Source organism: Bufo gargarizans, chromosome 6, assembly GCF_014858855.1.
Source record: "Bufo gargarizans isolate SCDJY-AF-19 chromosome 6, ASM1485885v1, whole genome shotgun sequence".
Lineage (NCBI taxonomy): Eukaryota > Metazoa > Chordata > Amphibia > Anura > Bufonidae > Bufo > Bufo gargarizans.
The window spans coordinates 166,021,190-166,040,249 of record NC_058085.1 but is presented as its reverse complement, the minus strand read 5'-3'; the positions used below and the strand labels follow the sequence as shown (position 1 = coordinate 166,040,249).

Below are 19,060 nucleotides of genomic sequence, written 5' to 3'. Positions count from 1 at the left end.
AAGCTGCACATTCGCAAATCCTAAACATGTGAACATACCTTACCATAAGTCCAGACGCATACGAGCGAGCTGCGTGTCAGTGAGAGGTCCCTTTCTGGCCTCCGCATCTCTGACAGGATCACACAGCATTTTCAGTCTTGAAATGTACTGAATTACACTGACATAATGCTGTCAGTGTAATACAATAGATTTCAGGACCTTCAGTATCACTCAGCATTATAAATCATTATAATGCTATGCTATCCTGTCAGAGGAGCAGAGGCTAGAACATGACCTCACACTGACAGATTACTGTACAATGCCTGCTCTAAATATGATTCCCCAGGATGCAAAGCACATTTCTAAACCAGCAAGGGTAGAAGGAAGATTTCAGCTCTGATGCCTACAAAATAGAGAATGTAGTGCAAATAATGTTTACCCATATACAAGTAGAATTCACAGATTATCCCTCATAAAACATAACCTTTATTAGGATTTATATTATTAAAACCCCCCAAGGAAAACAACCCAAAATAAAATTTAGACACTGTTATCCCGGTCAGATGTAGTACAAAAAATAATAAACAAAAATGTGCACTTGTGATAAATCCAAAATTTGAAACGCAATTAATAAATTCCAAAAATACCGCAACTAAAGCTTCAATGGTACAACCATACAATCAAAGTTGTCCATCCATCTATGGTTGTGATAGTTGTTGGTAAGATAGTATATGTATAGTTTATTCAGATACCAAATCTCTTCATATATGGTCGCAAGTTCCAACGTGTTTCGCCCTGTTCAATCTAGAGCTCCTCAGGGATAAAAAAGGCAGTACACCACAGTCAGTGTCACCAACAAATATTCAGCACAGGTCTAGTACATGGTTAATCATGCCCCTGGTGTCAAAACATTGACAATAACAGCTGGGTACATAATGACTATATGTCCAGATTCCAATATGTGCTGATTACATTTCTAGATCACATTGTTTGTGTAAGCTAGTTAATTGCTGATTACATATCATTTAAGCTGATTACATATCAGTAAGTCACAAGGGTAAAGCTGACTACAACTCTGCTCCCTATTACAACAACAATACAACTAGATAGTGTGAAGTGTTCTTGCCTCCACCAGTAGTCTACAACTGCAGTAGGCGGAGTAACTTGGTAGAGTGGCTTGAGTAACTGTTGTGTGTTTTGAGTGAGTAAAGATAGTAAACATTACACTAACCAATTGATTGATCAAATTTAAAAAGTGCACATGGCAAGTTTGATAGAGTGAGAAATGCATTTCAACTTTTATTTATTTATATAGCATATTTAATTGCAATGTTGTTGCCCAAAGTGCTTCAGAGTTACATTAAAACATAGATTTATAAAAAACCTTAGCAGCCGATTTGTGTAGGTGGGCTTGAAAATAAGGGAGTGGTGGCAGTTTAGAAATCATGTCCTGATTTTTCAGCTCGCACTCTAGCTTTTGTCACTCTGCTGGATGCTCACACACCTGGGTTCCTATGGCAACTCGCTCTACAGCAAGGGCAGAGAAGAGGAGAAGAGCGGTTAAAAACAAACTGCTCCAACTTGTTCACTTCACTGGCGGTTGCCTTCTTCAAACGGTTGTAGTTTAAAAATTATGAATCCTACAGCAAAGAGCTTTATATTGTAAGAATCACAAGACCCAGCGTGTACTCACTTTTGTGATATACTGTGCATGCGTGTGTGTGTGTATATATATATATATATATATATATATATATATATATATATATATCATATCAATATTCAAGCATTAAGTACAAAGTAATAGGTCGTAGAGTAATGTTTGGAAAAAATAAATAAATAAGAAAACTTCTCAGGCACATTCAAAAAAGATACAAACCAGCTACACATGACAGATTATCAAACAATATGTTATGGGTAAACAAGTCATAGTATAAAGATGCCAGTATCAGAAGGTTGCAAAATAAGGTAGTAAAGATACTGTATTATCAAGTCTCCATACTAGTTTATAATGCTGACACATAATAACACGCAATCAGGATGTACTACAAAACTCATAAAACAGTATCTATTGAACATAATAAATAACCAGTCTGAAGCTAAGGCTTCAAGCACATAGGCATGTCTGTATTTCGGTCCAGAAAAAACACAAAATTTGGATACCTTCTATGTGCATTCCATATTTTTCTCACTCCCCCCAATAGATAGGGCTATTCTTCTCCAATACAATACAGGCAAGCATAGAACATGTTCTAGAATTTGTGGAACGGCTAGCCACACGTATCTGTGTGCCATTAATGGGCCGTGGTACTGTTCTCAGAAAATGCAGATAGCACCTGGATGAAAAATATGGTCCCGTGCATGAGGCCTTATTAGCATGTATCAGTTCACTGTGGGCAAATGTTACAGTAATACAGAACATATCACAGGTAGTCCGCAACAGTCTCTAATACCAACCCCAGGATGGCAGCACCCTGGTTAGGAAATTATCAATGTACTGGGCACTATATCGGTATGTTGGCTTTTTTATCACTAAATATTACCCTATGACCTACTTTTTGTGTAGATCATTTTACTTTTACTTAAAGGGAACCTGTCACCGGAATTTTGGGTATAGAGCTGATGACATGAGTTGCTAGATCGCCGCTAGCACATCTGCAATACCCAGTCCCCATAGCTCTGTGTGCTTTTACCCCAACTGTCTCACTTGCCATGATTGATGTAAAAAAATGAAAAGCAGACCATGTAGTAAATGACAATCTGTAAGTTTTCTTTCACACTGGCGTTTTGGCTTTCCATTTGTGACATCCGTTCAGGGCTCTTAAAAGCGGTCCAAAACAGATCAGTTTGCATTCTGAGTGGAAAAGGATCCGCTCAGAATGCATCAGTTTACATCCGTTCCATCTCCATTCCACTTTGGAGACTGACACTAAAGTGCCGCTTGCAGGGTTTTGGTGTCTGTCTGACAAAACTGAGCCAAACGGATCCGTTCTGACACACAATGTAAGTCAATGGGGACGGATCCGTTTTCACTGACACAATCTGGCACAACGGAAAACGGATCCGTCTTCCTTTGACTTTCAATGGTGTTCAAGACTGATCCGTCTTGGCTATGTTAAAGATAATACAAACGGATCCGTCTTGGCTATGTTAAAGATAATACAAACATATCCGTTCTGAACAGATGAAGATGTTTGTATTATCTGAACGGATCCGTCTGTGCAGATCCATGATGGATCCTCACCAAACGCGAGTGTGAAAGTAGCCTTAGGCTACTTTCACACTTGCGGCTGAGTGATCCGGCATAACGTATGCCAACTGATGGTATTTGTAAGACTGATCAGGATCCTGATCAGTCAGAAAAATGCATTGAAGTGCCAGATCCGTCTTTCCGGTGTCATCCAGAAAAAACTGATCCGGCATTAATTTTTTTCATCTTTTTTTTTCGGTCTGCGCATGCGCACACCGGAAGGACGGATCCGACATTAATTTATTCCTATGAGGAAAAAAATGCGGCATTCAGGCTTCAGTTTTTTTGGCATGCTGCGGTTTTATCTTTTGCTTGATCAGTCAAAAAGACTGAACTGAAGACATCCTGATGCATCCTGAACGGATTACTCTCCATTCAGAATGCATGGGGATATGCCTGATCAGTTCTTTTCCGGTATAGAGCCCCTAGTACGGAACTCTATGCCGGAAAAGAAAAACGAAAGTTCCCTAAGGCCTCTTTCACACTTGCGTTGTCCGGATCCGGCGTGTACTCCACTTGCCGGAGTTACACGCCGGATCCGGAAAAACGCAAGTGTACTGAAAGCATTTGAAGACGGATCCGTCTTCAAAATGCTTTCAGTGTTACTATGGCAGCCAGGATGCTATTAAAGTCCTGGTTGCCATAGTAGGAGCGGGGAGCGGTATACTTACAGTCCGCGCGGCTCCCGGGGTGCTCCAGAGTGACGTCAGAGCGCCCCGTGCGCATGGATGACGTGCCATGCGATCACGTCATCCATGCGCGTGGGGCGCCCTGAAGTCACTCTGGAGCGCCCCGGGAGCCGCACGGACGGTAAGTATGCTGCTCCCCCGCTCCCCGCTACACTTTACCATGGCTGCCAGGACTTTAGCGTCGGAAACGACGTTTAGCTTAAGACCGGATCCGGATCAATGCCTTTCAATGGGCATTAATTCCGGATCCGGCCTTGCGGCAAGTCTTCAGGATTTTTGGCCGGAGCAAAAAGTGCAGCATGCTGCGGAACTGAAGACATCCTGATGCATCCTGAACGGATTTCACTCCTTTCAGAATGCATTAGGATAATCCTGATCAGGATTCTTCCGGCATACAGCCCCGACGACGGAACTCTATGCCGGAAGACAATAACGCAAGTGTGAAAGAGCCCTAACAAAGCTAGAACCAGCCCTGTACCTCGCATTGAACCAGAGATCTCCTCAATCATTGCTCCAGTTGCTGTACTAGATGTATTTCAGGCTGGCAGCTCAGGGGATGTGTCCTTTCTGCTGTAGCTCTTTCCATGTAGCTGCCACTGCTTCTAACAAAAGTTATGGCTGCTGACAGTTGAAGTTTGAAACCGAGCACGTGCTACTACCTCAGTGAGGTAGACAATAAATAAGGGAAGGAACAAACAGCAGGTGGCGCTATACAGATAAATTTTATTGAATAACTCAGTGGCTATGTCTTTAATTACATGCAATCACAAAAATATTGAGACTAGGGTGCTGGCTTACAAAATGTAGAATATTTTTTGTGATACAACCTCTTGAAAAGGTACCACTTGCACAAGATAAACCATGTTATACACTTCACCGGTCAGTGGTTTTAATGTTACGTCTGGTGTATGTTTTGCATAGACACACCTATGTGTGATATTCCTAATTGCTCCTTGCTCTCATAGAAAAGGCGGTTCCTGTATGCTTTTTAGGTCAGTGTGGGTAGGACCTGTGCCCCTCTGGCCAGATTTACTGTATATATAGACTTGGAAGATCTCCTTACTTGCCAGCTCGCTAAAAACGTCTTCCTCTTTTTTCTCTCTAGGATTTCGGCTCAGGCCAGAGTACTGTCATCATTAGTCGTCATGCTGCTCATCTTTATATTCATCACAGTGCTGGTGAAAGTAGACACCTCCTTCTGGACTCGGGAATTCTTTGCTCTGACTTTGATATGTGTAGCCATTCTCAGCGGAGCATCAAACATCCTGACAGCCAGCGTATTTGGTGTAACTGGCCGCTTCCCGATTAAGCACTCCCAGTCCTTAATATCAGGTAACTGCATATTGATGTATTGATACTGTATGCAGAGAATAAAATATGTCTTCTGTCAGTAACAGTAAAAAAAAAAAAAAAAATTATATATATATCTATACACCATATTTTTTGCTTTATAAGACGCACCTTATGATAAGACGCACCTAGGTTTTTGAGGAGGAAATTAAGAAAATATTTTTTAAACAAAATGGTGTGCTTTAGGCTACTTTCACACTAGCGTTCGGGGCTCCGCTTGTGAGTTCCGTTTGAAGGCTCTCACAAGCGGCCCCGAACGCATCCGTCCACCTAATGCATTCTGAGTGGATGCGGATCCGCTCAGAATGCCTCAGTCTGGCACCGTTTGTCCTCCTCTCCGCTCAGCAGGCGGACACCCGAACGCTGCTTGCAGCGTTCCGGTGTCCGCCTGGCCGTGCGGAGGCAAACTGATCCGTCCAGACTTACAATGTAAGTCAATGGAGACGGATCCGTTTGAAGTTGACACAATATGGCTCAATTTAAAACTGATCCGCCCCCCATTGACTTTCAATGTAAAGTCTGGACGGATCCGTCTGAGCAACTTTCACACTTAGAATTTTTTCTAAGATATAATGCAGACGGATCCATTCTGAACGGATCCCATCGTCTGCATTATAGGAGCGGATCCGTCTGTGCAGACACCAGACGGATCCGCTCTGAACGCAAGTGTGAAAGTAGCCTAAGGCTGCTTTCACACTAGCGTTCGCTGGTCCGCTCGTGAGCTCCGTTTGAAGGAGCTCACGAGCGGACCCGAACGCAGCCGTCCAGCCCTGATGCAGTCTGAATGGAGGCGGATCCGCTCAGACTGCATCAGTCTGGCGGCGTTCAGCCTCCGCTCCGCTCGCCTCCGCACGGACAGGCGGACAGCTGAACGCTGCTTGCAGCGTTCGGGTGTCCGCCTGGCAGTTCGGAGGCGTGCGGATCCGTCCAGACTTTCAATGTAAGTCAATGGGGACGGATCCGTTTGAAGATGCCACAATGTGGCTCAATCTTCAAGCGGATCCGTCCCCCATTGACTTTACATTGAAAGTCTGGACGGATCCGTACTAGGCTATTTTCACACTAAGCTGTTCTATGCTAAAAATAATGCAGACGGATCCGTTCTGAACGGAGCCTCCGTCTGCATTATTATGAGCGGATCCGTTCAGAACGGATCCGCCCGAACGCTAGTGTGAAAGTAGCCTTAGCTGGGTTTTGAACTAATTATGGTCTGTGTATGGTGCACTGTTATGGGGGATCTGTTGAGGACACTGTTATGGGGGATCTGTTGAGGACACTGTTATGGGGGATCTGTTGAGGACACTGTTATGGGGGATCTGTTGAGGACACTGTTATGGGGGATCTGTGGAGGACACTTATGGGGGGATCTGTAGATGATGCACTGTTATGGGGGGATCTGTGGATGATGCACTGTTATGGGGGGGGTCTGTGGATGATGCACTGTTATGGGGGGGGGGTCTGTGGATGATGCACTGTTATGGGGGGGGGTCTGTGGATGACACTTATGGGGGGGGTGGATGACACTGTTATGGGGGGGTGGATGACACTGTTATGGGGGGGTGTGTTAGGGGGGTGTGTGGAGGCCACTGTTATGGGGATGTGTGGAGGCCACTGTTATGGGGATGTGTGGAGGCCACTGTTATGGGGGGATCTGACCCCATTACATTGGGCCCCGGTCAGAGCAGTCGTCACATATTAAGTGTATGCAGCAGCCCCTAGCAGTGCTGCTTTGCTAAACTACTAGAAATCACTTAGTTGTAAGCAGTACTCACTGTGCACGCAGCGGGCAAGCCTGCAGAGCACGTCACTCACTCGGTTACTCTCCAGCCCCACCCACTTCATTAATGAAATATGATCCCCTACCAGCACATTATTATTATTATTATTATTATTATTATTATTATATTTTATTTTATTTTTATTTTTTTTATATTCTTTTTGTAAGATGTTTGAAGAAGGGGTCAGATCTAAACCAAAATGCATATCTTAGATTCTTACGACTTATTGTCATACAATTTCCACACCCTTCGGCTGCCTTTGAGCCTGCCAGAGGCTTGCCACTGTAGGATCTGGGTAGTCGGTGGGAGTCGTCTGATGCTTTTTTCATAACTTTTTTAGTCTACGTAAATATTTTGTAGCATATTTAGCTCTCTTGTGGTTCCTAATTGAAACTGATATATTTTGAATTCCTCTCTGTTATTTTGCTCTCTTGTTGGTTTCATCAATTCAATTCTAATTACCTAAAAAATGAATCCTTTAGTTCTCCTGTGCATAGCAATGTCCGGTATGTCTACTTTTGTATCACCTATCAGGTTGTTATAGGACCCTGTTTTACTTTTAGATGTATTTCCCTCCCTGTGGTTTTGTTCACTCTGACATCATGGTTTTGGTTATTGCGGATTCCATGATGGATCCGTTCTGATTTGGTAGGGTCTGTTTGTTTGTTTTTTATTATTTTTTTTTTTTTGGATACAATACCAAAACATGCTGACTGGGAACCGATCATTTTAGAGCTGGGCTGTATCAATGGGCATGCAGGCCATCACAACCAGAACATAAATGAAAGGGGTTGTCCTATTACAGCTTATCCCCTCTCCAAAAGATAGGAGATAAGTATTTGGTCAGTGGGGATCCAACCACTGGGGCCCCCGCCGATCACATGATCACCTGGGTTCCCTTGTTTGAACTGCTGCAGCTCCATGAGACTGCAGGAGATAGCAGAGTGAGGGCCCCAGTGGTCAGATCCCCGCCGACCAGACATTTATCTTTAATCTTGGCTAGGGGATAAGTTGTAACGGGACAACTTACTACTGGGTCATATGCCACTAGGGGACACATCGCCACTGAGTCCAGTGCTTGGCTGCAGCAGTGCAAGTGACCCAGTCCAGGAGTTACATTCTGGGGACTGGAAAGAGCCAGACCGGAGCATCTGCACTGGAGGGAAGCAGGTGAGTGCCTTTTTTTCTTTAGGTACAGTGCAGTCCTGGCCCTAGCCAAAATTGAAATTGAAGCTAGACAACCCCTTTAAGTTGAGAAAACTTACAAGAGATGGCAAAAGCATTATTAGAAGGTATAGAGCTCCGGAAATATACTGACCATATCTTTTTATATAAATAAAAAACATGGATGGATACAACACAAGATGGATAATTTATCATCTAGATGCATGTCTGCATAATACCCAGCCTTTTCACAATGTCGTTAGTGCCTCATAGTTTTGCCCTTTTTGCACTTTTTGGTAATTCAGCAAATAATTATTGTGAGGAAGCAGCAAAAGTTGTAAAGAATCCTGCACATTCAGCACTGACAAGACCTTTAGTTGTCTGAGCTCTTCTATTATAATGCTCTGCATGCAGCTCCTGGAATATAGTGTGTTTTCTATGGTCTACACATGATTGCACACCTCTCTTAGGGTTTGGCTACATGGCTCCCAATTATTGCAGTGTAGAAGGGCAGCCATAGAAATGAATGGGGCTGCAGAGTGACCACAGAATTGCACAAAATCCAGCAGTGTTGGATTTTTCGAGACTCTGATGTAGCCCCCAAAATCGCCATATAATCAAACCCTTCTGAAGACTCTCAAGCGTTTTGGCTAAGGGCTCTTTCACACTTGCGTTGTCCGGATCCGGCGTGTACTCCACTTTCCGGAATTACACGTTGGATCCGGAAAAACGCAAGTGTACTGAAAGCATTTGAAGACGGATCCGTCTTCAAAATGCTTTCAGTGTTACTATGGCACCCAGGACGCTATTAAAGTCCTGGTTGCCATAGTAGGAACGGGGGAGCGGCATACTTACAGTCCATGCGGCTCCCGGGGGACTCCAGAGTGACGTCAGAGCGCCCCATGCGCATGGATGACGTGCCATGCGATCACGTCATCCATGCGCCTGGGGCGCCCTGACGTCACTCTGGAGCGCCCCGGGAGCCGCACGGACGGTAAGTATGCTGCTCCCCGCTACACTTTACCATGGCTGCCAGGACTTTAGCGTCCCGGCAGCCATGGTAACCACTCTAAAAAAGCTAAACGTCGGATCCGGCAATGCGCCGAAACGACGTTTAGCTTAAGGCCGGATCCGGATCAATGCCTTTCAATGGGCATTAATTCCGGATCCGGCCTTACGGCAAGTGTTCCGGATTTTTGGCCGGAGCAAAAAGCGCAGAATGCAGTATTTTCTCCGGCCAAAAAACGTTCCGTTCCGGAACTGAAGACAATAACACAAGTGTGAAAGAGCCCTAACTCCGGAAAAATTTGGACTGCCTTATCAACACTTGCAGTTGCTGAACTGGTTAAATCAGTCTGCCTTTCAATACAATTAAATGTTATTTTTGATTAGTATTACATCTTCTACAGATACCAAGGGAGACATTTCATTATTTTGTTCTCATCTGTTATCTTTAAACCTTGAAAAATTCCCCTTACATTTTAAGAGTAAACAGAAGGCTCACGTTGGTCCCCTCACTGATAATGTAGCCGCCAGAGTCTCTGACTATTCATTAAGTTTTGTCTCTGTTTCTGAGGCCTACAGTTTGTTACAAGTGTTCCTCACCCACGGGATATATAGTACACCAGTCTGGCTACATAAAATAGCTTTGTATACTGACTCCAGTTGTCTTAGGAAGCTCATCCTCTGCATATGATGTGGGAATCCTCAGCATTTGGACAGTTCTGGAAGGAGGTTATACACACTAGGCTCTGTTAGCATGATCAACCCTATTAACCCCAAGTAAACCAATGATGCTTCCTGGTAGGGCTCATCAGGCTGATTAAAACGATACCTTTCTTTTGTCTGTATGCTAAACAGCTGCAGGGATATCTGTGTTTTATTCATATGTAAATGAGCAAGTTGGAGCACCAGGAGATGAGGCTAAATCCTTGGAGCACTGCTTTTGTAACACCCCCTGTGCTCTTCACACTCCCCCTCCCCTTGATTGACAGGGTTAGATATCAGCATAGTGAGGACAGAGCTGTGTCCTAGCATGTACATATCATGTACACTACATGCTATAGCCTTCCATAATGAGAAGAGTGGATTTTTCGAAACCAGAGATATGTATTAGCTTTCTAATCATAAAAAAACACTAGTCTCACTTTGTTAATGCTATAGCCTTTTATTCTGTGTTAAATGAGGGAGGGGAGGGGGAGTGTTACAAAAACAATGCTCCAAGGATTCAGACTCGCCCCCTGGTGCTCCAACTTGCTCATTTGCATATGAAAAACACTCATATCTCTGCAGCTGATTAGCATACAGACAAAACAAAGGTATCTTTTTAATCAGCGTGATGAGCCCTGTCTGGTTTAAAAAGGCTCTGTCACTATGATCAACCCTATTAATCAGGATATATAATGTTCATATCCCTGCAGCTTCAAGTTTGTGTACTTGGCCTCCTGGATGAAAATCTGGTAGAAAGGGATATTTCTTTTGGAATACTCTTCATATAGCTGATTGTCAGGCATTGGATCTAGCCATTTCCACCTACCATGCCTGATTATATTAATAGGATAAAAACAGTATTATTAGATTAAGATAAGGATTATAGTATAGAAAAGGAGGAATGCAATAGGGAAATCTGAAAGAGTATGGGGCTCTGGTTAGATGCCCTGGACCTTCCATTGACAGGATCTGTGTACTGAAGGGTATTGTATCCTGCGAAGTGCGAGTTTTATTTTTTATTTGCCTCGTGCTGTGTAACCATTATGCATTAATGTTATGTATAGTGTTACTGCTGGGTAATATTATTGACTTATGCATCTCTTTATACTCATGCTTCTTTTGTATTTGCTGTATTATTTCTTATATTCGGAATTGTCCCTGAGGGGGTGGTGAGGTATTATGCTGTGGAGTTGTTTCTGTTTTTGTGTTAAAAAAAAATAATCTGAAAATCAAAAAAAAAATGATTTGATTTAAAAAATGCTTACTGGTAAATTGTGGTGTTTATATGAAATGCACCACTTTATCAAGCTCATGCAGTTTTATGCCGTGACTGAAGGCTAAATGCTCAGAAAGAAAAAGCTGTGTTCTCTACACTAACTTCTTTATTGTATAATTTATAAGACATTGTTGGGATTAGAAGCTGTTTTAAGAATAATACTGTATTGTGAAATTAGAATGGAAAGGGAAGTAAGTCTACCATCTCGGACAATTATTAGATGTGTAGTCTGGTTCTGCAGTCATAGAAGAGACTATCTGCCTCTACCTCTTTTTATCCTACTATAAATTAGTAAGAAGTAGGGGCCAGATGGACAGAGAGTATGACTGCAGGATCAGACTACACAGAGTCTGTTTGTAGTCTGTTACCCTAGGAGACGTATTAGCTGTAGAGCCCAAACAGCAATGATTGTGAATTTAGACTTCTTGAAGAGATGCTTTTTTAGAGACGTTAGAAAAAGTAAAAGAACAATAGTTCAAGAGTCTACCTTTCCTTTAAATCATTTTTATATACAATAAAAAATCTTTCAGGTGACCACCCAAAGCTACATTGTAAAACTGCATAGAGGGGTATGGCGTGCATTTGTATTCAGCCCCCCCCTTTCCTAGCCCTGTTGCAAAAAATGGTGGTTGTGGGTGTTTGTTAGTTTTCCGCCACATATGGCGTTTTGCATTTAGGCCAAAAAGTTCAACTTTGGTCTCATCCATTTTTGGATAATGGACTGAACAGTGATCCATGAGATGTTCAGAGTTTGGGATACTTTTTTTATAACCTAACCCTGCTTTACACTTCTCCACAACTTTATCTCTGACCAGTCTGGCGTGTTCTTTGGTTTTCATGATGTCGTTTGATCACTAATATTCACAAACCTGTGAGGCTGTCATAATTAGGTGACTTCTAAAGACAGGTGGTCACACTGGATCATCAGAGTACAGGGGGCTGACCACAAATGCACGCAACGCTTTTCAGATTTTTATTTATTTAAAAAAAAAAATGATAACCATGTATAATTTTATTTTCACTTCACACATATTTCCTACTTTGTGCTGGTCTGTTACATAAAATCCCAATAAAATACATTTAGGTTTGCGGCTGTAATGTGGAAAAGTTCTAAGGGTATGAATAATTTTTCAAGGCACTGTGTGAAGTTCCTACAGCGGTGAATCTGCACTTTAAACATAAAGCCTTTAGGTATTACCTGTGATCCATGTAGTCTTAAAGAAAGCTATCTGGGGATGGCACTGTGGCATCAGCCGTCGGCATGTGTGTCCTTGCAGTCATCTATGTGCTTTTGTAATGGCTTTTTTTCTGAGATCTGCTTCATTTGCATGTTTGATAAGTTAGTAATACATTTCTGTGAATGATGAGTCCCCTGCAGGATTTTATATGCTGTTGTTTTGTTCTGTTCTTCCTTTTTCATTCAACATTTGTCAAGTTAACAGACACTTATGTTATTTATTATTTGTAAATGTCTCCCTCAGGAAAGAAATGGGACGTTTTTAATGCATTTGCTTTCGATTTTTGGCACGCTTCATATTTGCCCCATGTCGTGAATATTTATATATATATTTTTAATGAGTACAAAAAGAAATTCCCTGGAAAACAGCACCACTTCTATGTTGACGTTCATATAAATATCTATGATTCATATGTATCTAGTGGTAGACCTTTTTCTCCAAGACATGTTTGATACCTACTTTTATAACAGTCATAACTGAAGATATAAAGAAACGGCATGTGTTTAAAACTTGCCAGGCAATGGCCAACCTGCTTCTTAGTGGGTGAAAGATACAGTAACAGCGCGACATGGGAGCCTATGACTCCTGTCTCCGTCTGGAGCACTATAGGGGGGGGGGGGGGGGGCATTAAAGTCTGGAGCACTACGGGAGAATTACTGGCTATAGCCCTACAGGTGGCAGTACAGACCGGAGCACTACGAGGAGGGCAGTACAGACCGGAGCACTACGAGGAGGGCAGTACAGACCGGAGCACTACGAGGAGGGCAGTACAGACCGGAGCACTACGAGGAGGGCAGTACAGACCGGAGCACTACGAGGAGGGCAGTACAGACCGGAGCACTACGAGGAGGGCAGTACAGACCGGAGCACTACGAGGAGGGCAGTACAGACCGGAGCACTACGAGGAGGGCAGTACAGACCGGAGCACTACGAGGAGGGCAGTACAGACCGGAGCACTACGAGGAGGGCAGTACAGACCGGAGCACTACGAGGAGGGCAGTACAGACCGGAGCACTACGAGGAGGGCAGTACAGACCGGAGCACTACGAGGAGGGCAGTACAGACCGGAGCACTACGAGGAGGGCAGTACAGACCGGAGCACTACGAGGAGGGCAGTACAGACCGGAGCACTACGAGGAGGGCAGTACAGACCGGAGCACTACGAGGAGGGCAGTACAGACCGGAGCACTACGAGGAGGGCAGTACAGACCGGAGCACTACGAGGAGGGCAGGCAGTACAGGCCGGAGCCCTATAGGGGGCATTACAGGCCGGAGCCCTATAGGGGGCATTACAGGCTGGAGCCCTATAGGGGGCATTACAGGCTGGAGCCCTATAGGGGGCATTACAGGCTGGAGCCCTATAGGGGGCATTACAGGCTGGAGCCCTATAGGGGGCATTACAGGCTGGAGCCCTATAGGGGGCATTACAGGCTGGAGCCCTATAGGGGGCATTACAGGCTGGAGCCCTATAGGGGCATTACAGGCTGGAGCCCTATAGGGGGGCATTACAGGCTGGAGCCCTATAGGGGGCATTACAGGCTGGAGCCCTATAGGGGGCATTACAGGCTGGAGCCCTATAGGGGGCATTACAGGCTGGAGCCCTATAGGGGGCATTACAGGCTGGAGCCCTATAGGGGGCATTACAGGCTGGAGCCCTATAGGGGGCATTACAGGCTGGAGCCCTATAGGGGGCATTACAGGCTGGAGCCCTATAGGGGGCATTACAGGCTGGAGCCCTATAGGGGGCATTACAGGCTGGAGCCCTATAGGGGGCATTACAGGCTGGAGCCCTATAGGGGGCATTACAGGCTGGAGCCCTATAGGGGGCATTACAGGCTGGAGCCCTATAGGGGGCATTACAGGCTGGAGCCCTATAGGGGGCATTACAGGCTGGAGCCCTATAGGGGGCATTACAGGCTGGAGCCCTATAGGGGGCATTACAGGCTGGAGCCCTATAGGGGGCATTACAGGCTGGAGCCCTATAGGGGGCATTACAGGCTGGAGCCCTATAGGGGGCATTACAGGCTGGAGCCCTATAGGGGGCATTACAGGCTGGAGCCCTATAGGGGGCATTACAGGCTGGAGCCCTATAGGGGGCATTACAGGCTGGAGCCCTATAGGGGGCATTACAGGCTGGAGCCCTATAGGGGGCATTACAGGCTGGAGCCCTATAGGGGGCATTACAGGCTGGAGCCCTATAGGGGGCATTACAGGCTGGAGCCCTATAGGGGGCATTACAGGCTGGAGCCCTATAGGGGGCATTACAGGCTGGAGCCCTATAGGGGGCATTACAGGCTGGAGCCCTATAGGGGGCATTACAGGCTGGAGCCCTATAGGGGGCATTACAGGCTGGAGCCCTATAGGGGGCATTACAGGCTGGAGCACTATAGGGGGCATTACAGGCTGGAGCACTATAGGGGGCATTACAGGCTGGAGCACTATAGGGGGCATTACAGGCTGGAGCACTATAGGGGGCATTACAGGCTGGAGCACTATAGGGGGCATTACAGGCTGGAGCACTATAGGGGGCATTACAGGCTGGAGCACTATAGGGGGCATTACAGGCTGGAGCACTATAGGGGGCATTACAGGCTGGAGCACTATAGGGGGCATTACAGGCTGGAGCACTATAGGGGGCATTACAGGCTGGAGCACTATAGGGGGCATTACAGGCTGGAGCACTATAGGGGGCATTACAGGCTGGAGCACTATAGGGGGCATTACAGGCTGGAGCACTATAGGGGGCATTACAGGCTGGAGCACTATAGGGGGCATTACAGGCTGGAGCACTATAGGGGGCATTACAGGCTGGAGCACTATAGGGGGCATTACAGGCTGGAGCACTACATGGGAACATTACAGGCTGGAGCACTACATGGGAACATTACAGGCTGGAGCACCACAAGGAGGGCAGTACAGGCTGGAGCCCTATATGGAGGGCAGTACAGGCTGGAGCCCTATATGGAGGGCAGTACAGGCTGGAGCACTATATGGAGGGCAGTACAGGCTGGAGCACTATATGGAGGGCAGTACAGGCTGGAGCACTATATGGAGGGCAGTACAGGCTGGAGCACTATATGGAGGGCAGTACAGGCTGGAGCACTATATGGAGGGCAGTACAGGCTGGAGCACTATATGGAGGGCAGTACAGGCTGGAGCACTATATGGAGGGCAGTACAGGCTGGAGCACTATATGGAGGGCAGTACAGGCTGGAGCACTATATGGAGGGCAGTACAGGCTGGAGCACTACAGGGAGTGCAGAATTATTAGGCAAATGAGTATTTTGACCACATCATCCTCTTTATGCATGTTGTCTTACTCCAAGCTGTATAGGCTCAAAAGCCTACTACCAATTAAGCATATTAAACACAGAGAGAGAGAAAATGCACCAAACAGATATAACACTGACTATGCTGGCAAGACATGAATAAAGGTATTAAAAGCTGAGACTTTTGCCAATATATTCCAGTCATGGAGATATCGGAGCCCATCATGCACCACGTCACGGTTCTCAGCATGGCAAGGGGTCCTAACCGCTGCTCTAACTGTGGTGTGAACACGGTCTGAAGGTGGTATAATTCAGCTCGCAGCCAAGCTCCCCACAAATGCCCAGCATGAATACTGCGGTTGTACAATGTGAATGAAGCCAGGCCGCGAGCCACACCCACACCAGACCATGTGATGGAGGTTACCAGGTGCAAAAGAGTGTTAGAATGCCAAGTAAAGGCAAACGCACTCAAATCTAACAAGGCAGAAACCAAAAAACAAAAAAATATATAGTGGCAATTCTGGAGGAGCTGCCAAACCCCTGACACTGTGGCGTGTCTTCTATTGGGGGAGCAGCCCGACCGCATGTGGACCGCAGTAATCGACTAACCCCAGCAAAATATGCATACAATGGAGGATGTCGGCGCGGTCCACATGCACCACAAGAGCAAACTACACAGAATGTAGCAATCATATGAGACACAGAGAGAGAAAATGCACCAAACAGATATAACACTGACTATGCTGGCAAGACATGAATGAAGGTATTAAAAGCTGAGACTTTTGCCAATATATTCCAGTCATGGAGATATCGGAGCCCATCATGCACCACGTCACGGTTCTCAGCATGGCAAGGGGTCCTAACCACTGCTCTAACTGTGGTGTGAACACGGTCTGAAGGTGGTATAATTCAGCTCGCAGCCAAGCTCCCCACAAATGCCCAGCATGAATACTGCGGTTGTACAATGTGAATGAAGCCAGGCCGCGAGCCACACCCACACCAGACCATGTGATAGAGGTTACCAGGTGCAAAAGAGTGTTAAGCATATTAGGTGATGTGCACCTCTGTAATGAGAAGGGGTGTGGTCTAATGACATCAACACCCTATATAAGGTGTGCATAATTATTAGGCAACTTCCTTTCCTTTGGCAAAATGGGTCAAAAGAAGGACTTGACAGGCTCAGAAAAGTCAAAAATAGTGAGATATCTTGCAGAGGGATGCAGCACTCTTAAAATTGCAAAGCTTCTGAAGCGTGATCATCGAACAATCAAGCGTTTCATTCAAAATAGTCAACAGGGTCGCAAGAAGCGTGTGGAAAAACCAAGGCGCAAAATAACTGCCCATGAACTGAGAAAAGTCAAGCGTGCAGCTGCCAAGATGCCACTTGCCACCAGTTTGGCCATATTTCAGAGCTGCAACATCACTGGAGTGCCCAAAAACACAAGGTGTGCAATAGTCAGAGACATGGCCAAGGTAAGAAAGGCTTAAAGACGACCACCACTGAACAAGACACACAAGCTGAAACGTCAAGACTGGGCCAAGAAATATCTCAAGACTGATTTTTCTAAGGTTTTATGGACTGATGAAATGAGAGTGAGTCTTGATGGGCCAGATGAATGGGCCCGTGGCTGGATTGGTAAAGGGCAGAGAGCTCCAGTCCGACTCAGACGCCAGCAAGGTGGAGGTGGAGTACTGGTTTGGGCTGGTATCATCAAAGATGAGCTTGTGGGGCCTTTTCGGGTTGAGGATGTAGTCAAGCTCAACTCCCAGTCCTACTGCCAGTTTCTGGAAGACACCTTCAAGCAGTGGTACAGGAAGAAGTCTGCATCCTTGAAGAAAAACATGATTTTCATGCAGGACAATGCTCCATCACACGCGTCCAAGTACTCCACAGCGTGGCTGGCAAGAAAGGGTATAAAAGAAGAAAATCTAATGACATGGCCTCCTTGTTCACCTGATCTGAACCCCATTGAGAACCTGTGGTCCATCATCAAATTTGAGATTTACAAGGAGGGAAAACAGTACACCTCTCTGAACAGTGTCTGGGAGGCTGTGGTTGCTGCTGCACGCAATGTTGATGGTGAACAGATCAAAACAATGACAGAATCCATGGATGGCAGGCTTTTGAGTGTCCTTGCAAAGAAAGGTGGCTATATTGGTCACTGATTTGTTTTTGTTTTGTTTTTGAATGTCAGAAATTTATATTTGTGAATGTTGAGATGTTCTATTGGTTTCACTGGTAAAAATAAATAATTGAAATGGGTATATATTTGTTTTTTGTTAAGTTGCCTAATAATTATGCACAGTAATAGTCACCTGCACACACAGATATCCCCCTAAAATAGCTAAAACTAAAAACTAAAACTTGCCTAATAATTCTGCACTCCCTGTATATGGAGGGCAGTACAGGCTGGAGCACTATATGGAGGGCAGTACAGGTTGGAGCACTACATGGGAACATTACATGCTGGAGCACTACAAGGAGGGCAGTACAGGCTGGAGCACTACATGGAGGGCAGTACAGGCTGGAGCACTACATGGGAACATTACATGCTGGAGCACTACATGGAGGGCAGTGCAGGCTGGAGCACTACATGGAGGGCAGTACAGGCTGGAGCACTACATGGGAACATTACATGCTGGAGAACTACAAGGAGGGCAGTGCAGGCTGGAGCACTACATGGAGGGCAGTACAGGCTGGAGCCCTATAGGGGGCATTACAGGCTGGAGCACTACAAGGAGGGCAGTACAGGCTGGAGCACTACAAGGAGGGCAGTACAGGCTGGAGCACTATATGGAGGGCAGTACAGGCTGTAGCCCTATAGGGGGCATTACAGGCTGGAGCACTACATGGAGGGCAGTACAGGCTGGAGCACTACATGGGAACCATTACATGCTAGAGCACTACAAGGAGGGCAGTACAGGCTGAAGCACTACATAGGAACATTACAGGCTGGAGCACTACAAGGAGGGCAGTACAGGCTGGAGCACTACATGGGAACATTACATGCTAGAGCACTACATGGAGTGCAGTGCAAGCTGGAGCACTACATGGAGGGCAGTACAGGCTGGAGCCCTATAGAGGGCATTACAGGCTGGAGCACTATATGGAGGGCAGTACAGGCTGGAGCCCTATAGGGGGCATTACAGGCTGGAGCACTACATGGGAACATTACATGCTAGAGCACTACATGGAGGGCAGTGCAGGCTGGAGCACTACATGGAGGGCAGTACAGGCTGGAGCACTACATGGGAACATTACATGCTGGAGCACTACAAGGAGGGCAGTGCAGGCTGGAGCACTACATGGGAACATTACATGCTAGAGCACTACATGGAGGGCAGTGCAGGCTGGAG

General features: G+C 45.7%; 1 protein-coding gene across 1 annotated transcript in view; it reads left to right on the top strand.

Moving 5' to 3' along the window:
- SLC29A3 (solute carrier family 29 member 3) overlaps nucleotides 1–19,060 on the top strand; it is a 53,911-nt gene that overhangs the window by 18,208 nt on the left and 16,643 nt on the right. The window contains exon 4 of the mRNA XM_044298628.1: nucleotides 5,024–5,250. Coding sequence (XP_044154563.1) covers nucleotides 5,024–5,250 — 227 coding nt within the window. The remainder of the gene's footprint in view (nucleotides 1–5,023; nucleotides 5,251–19,060) is intronic.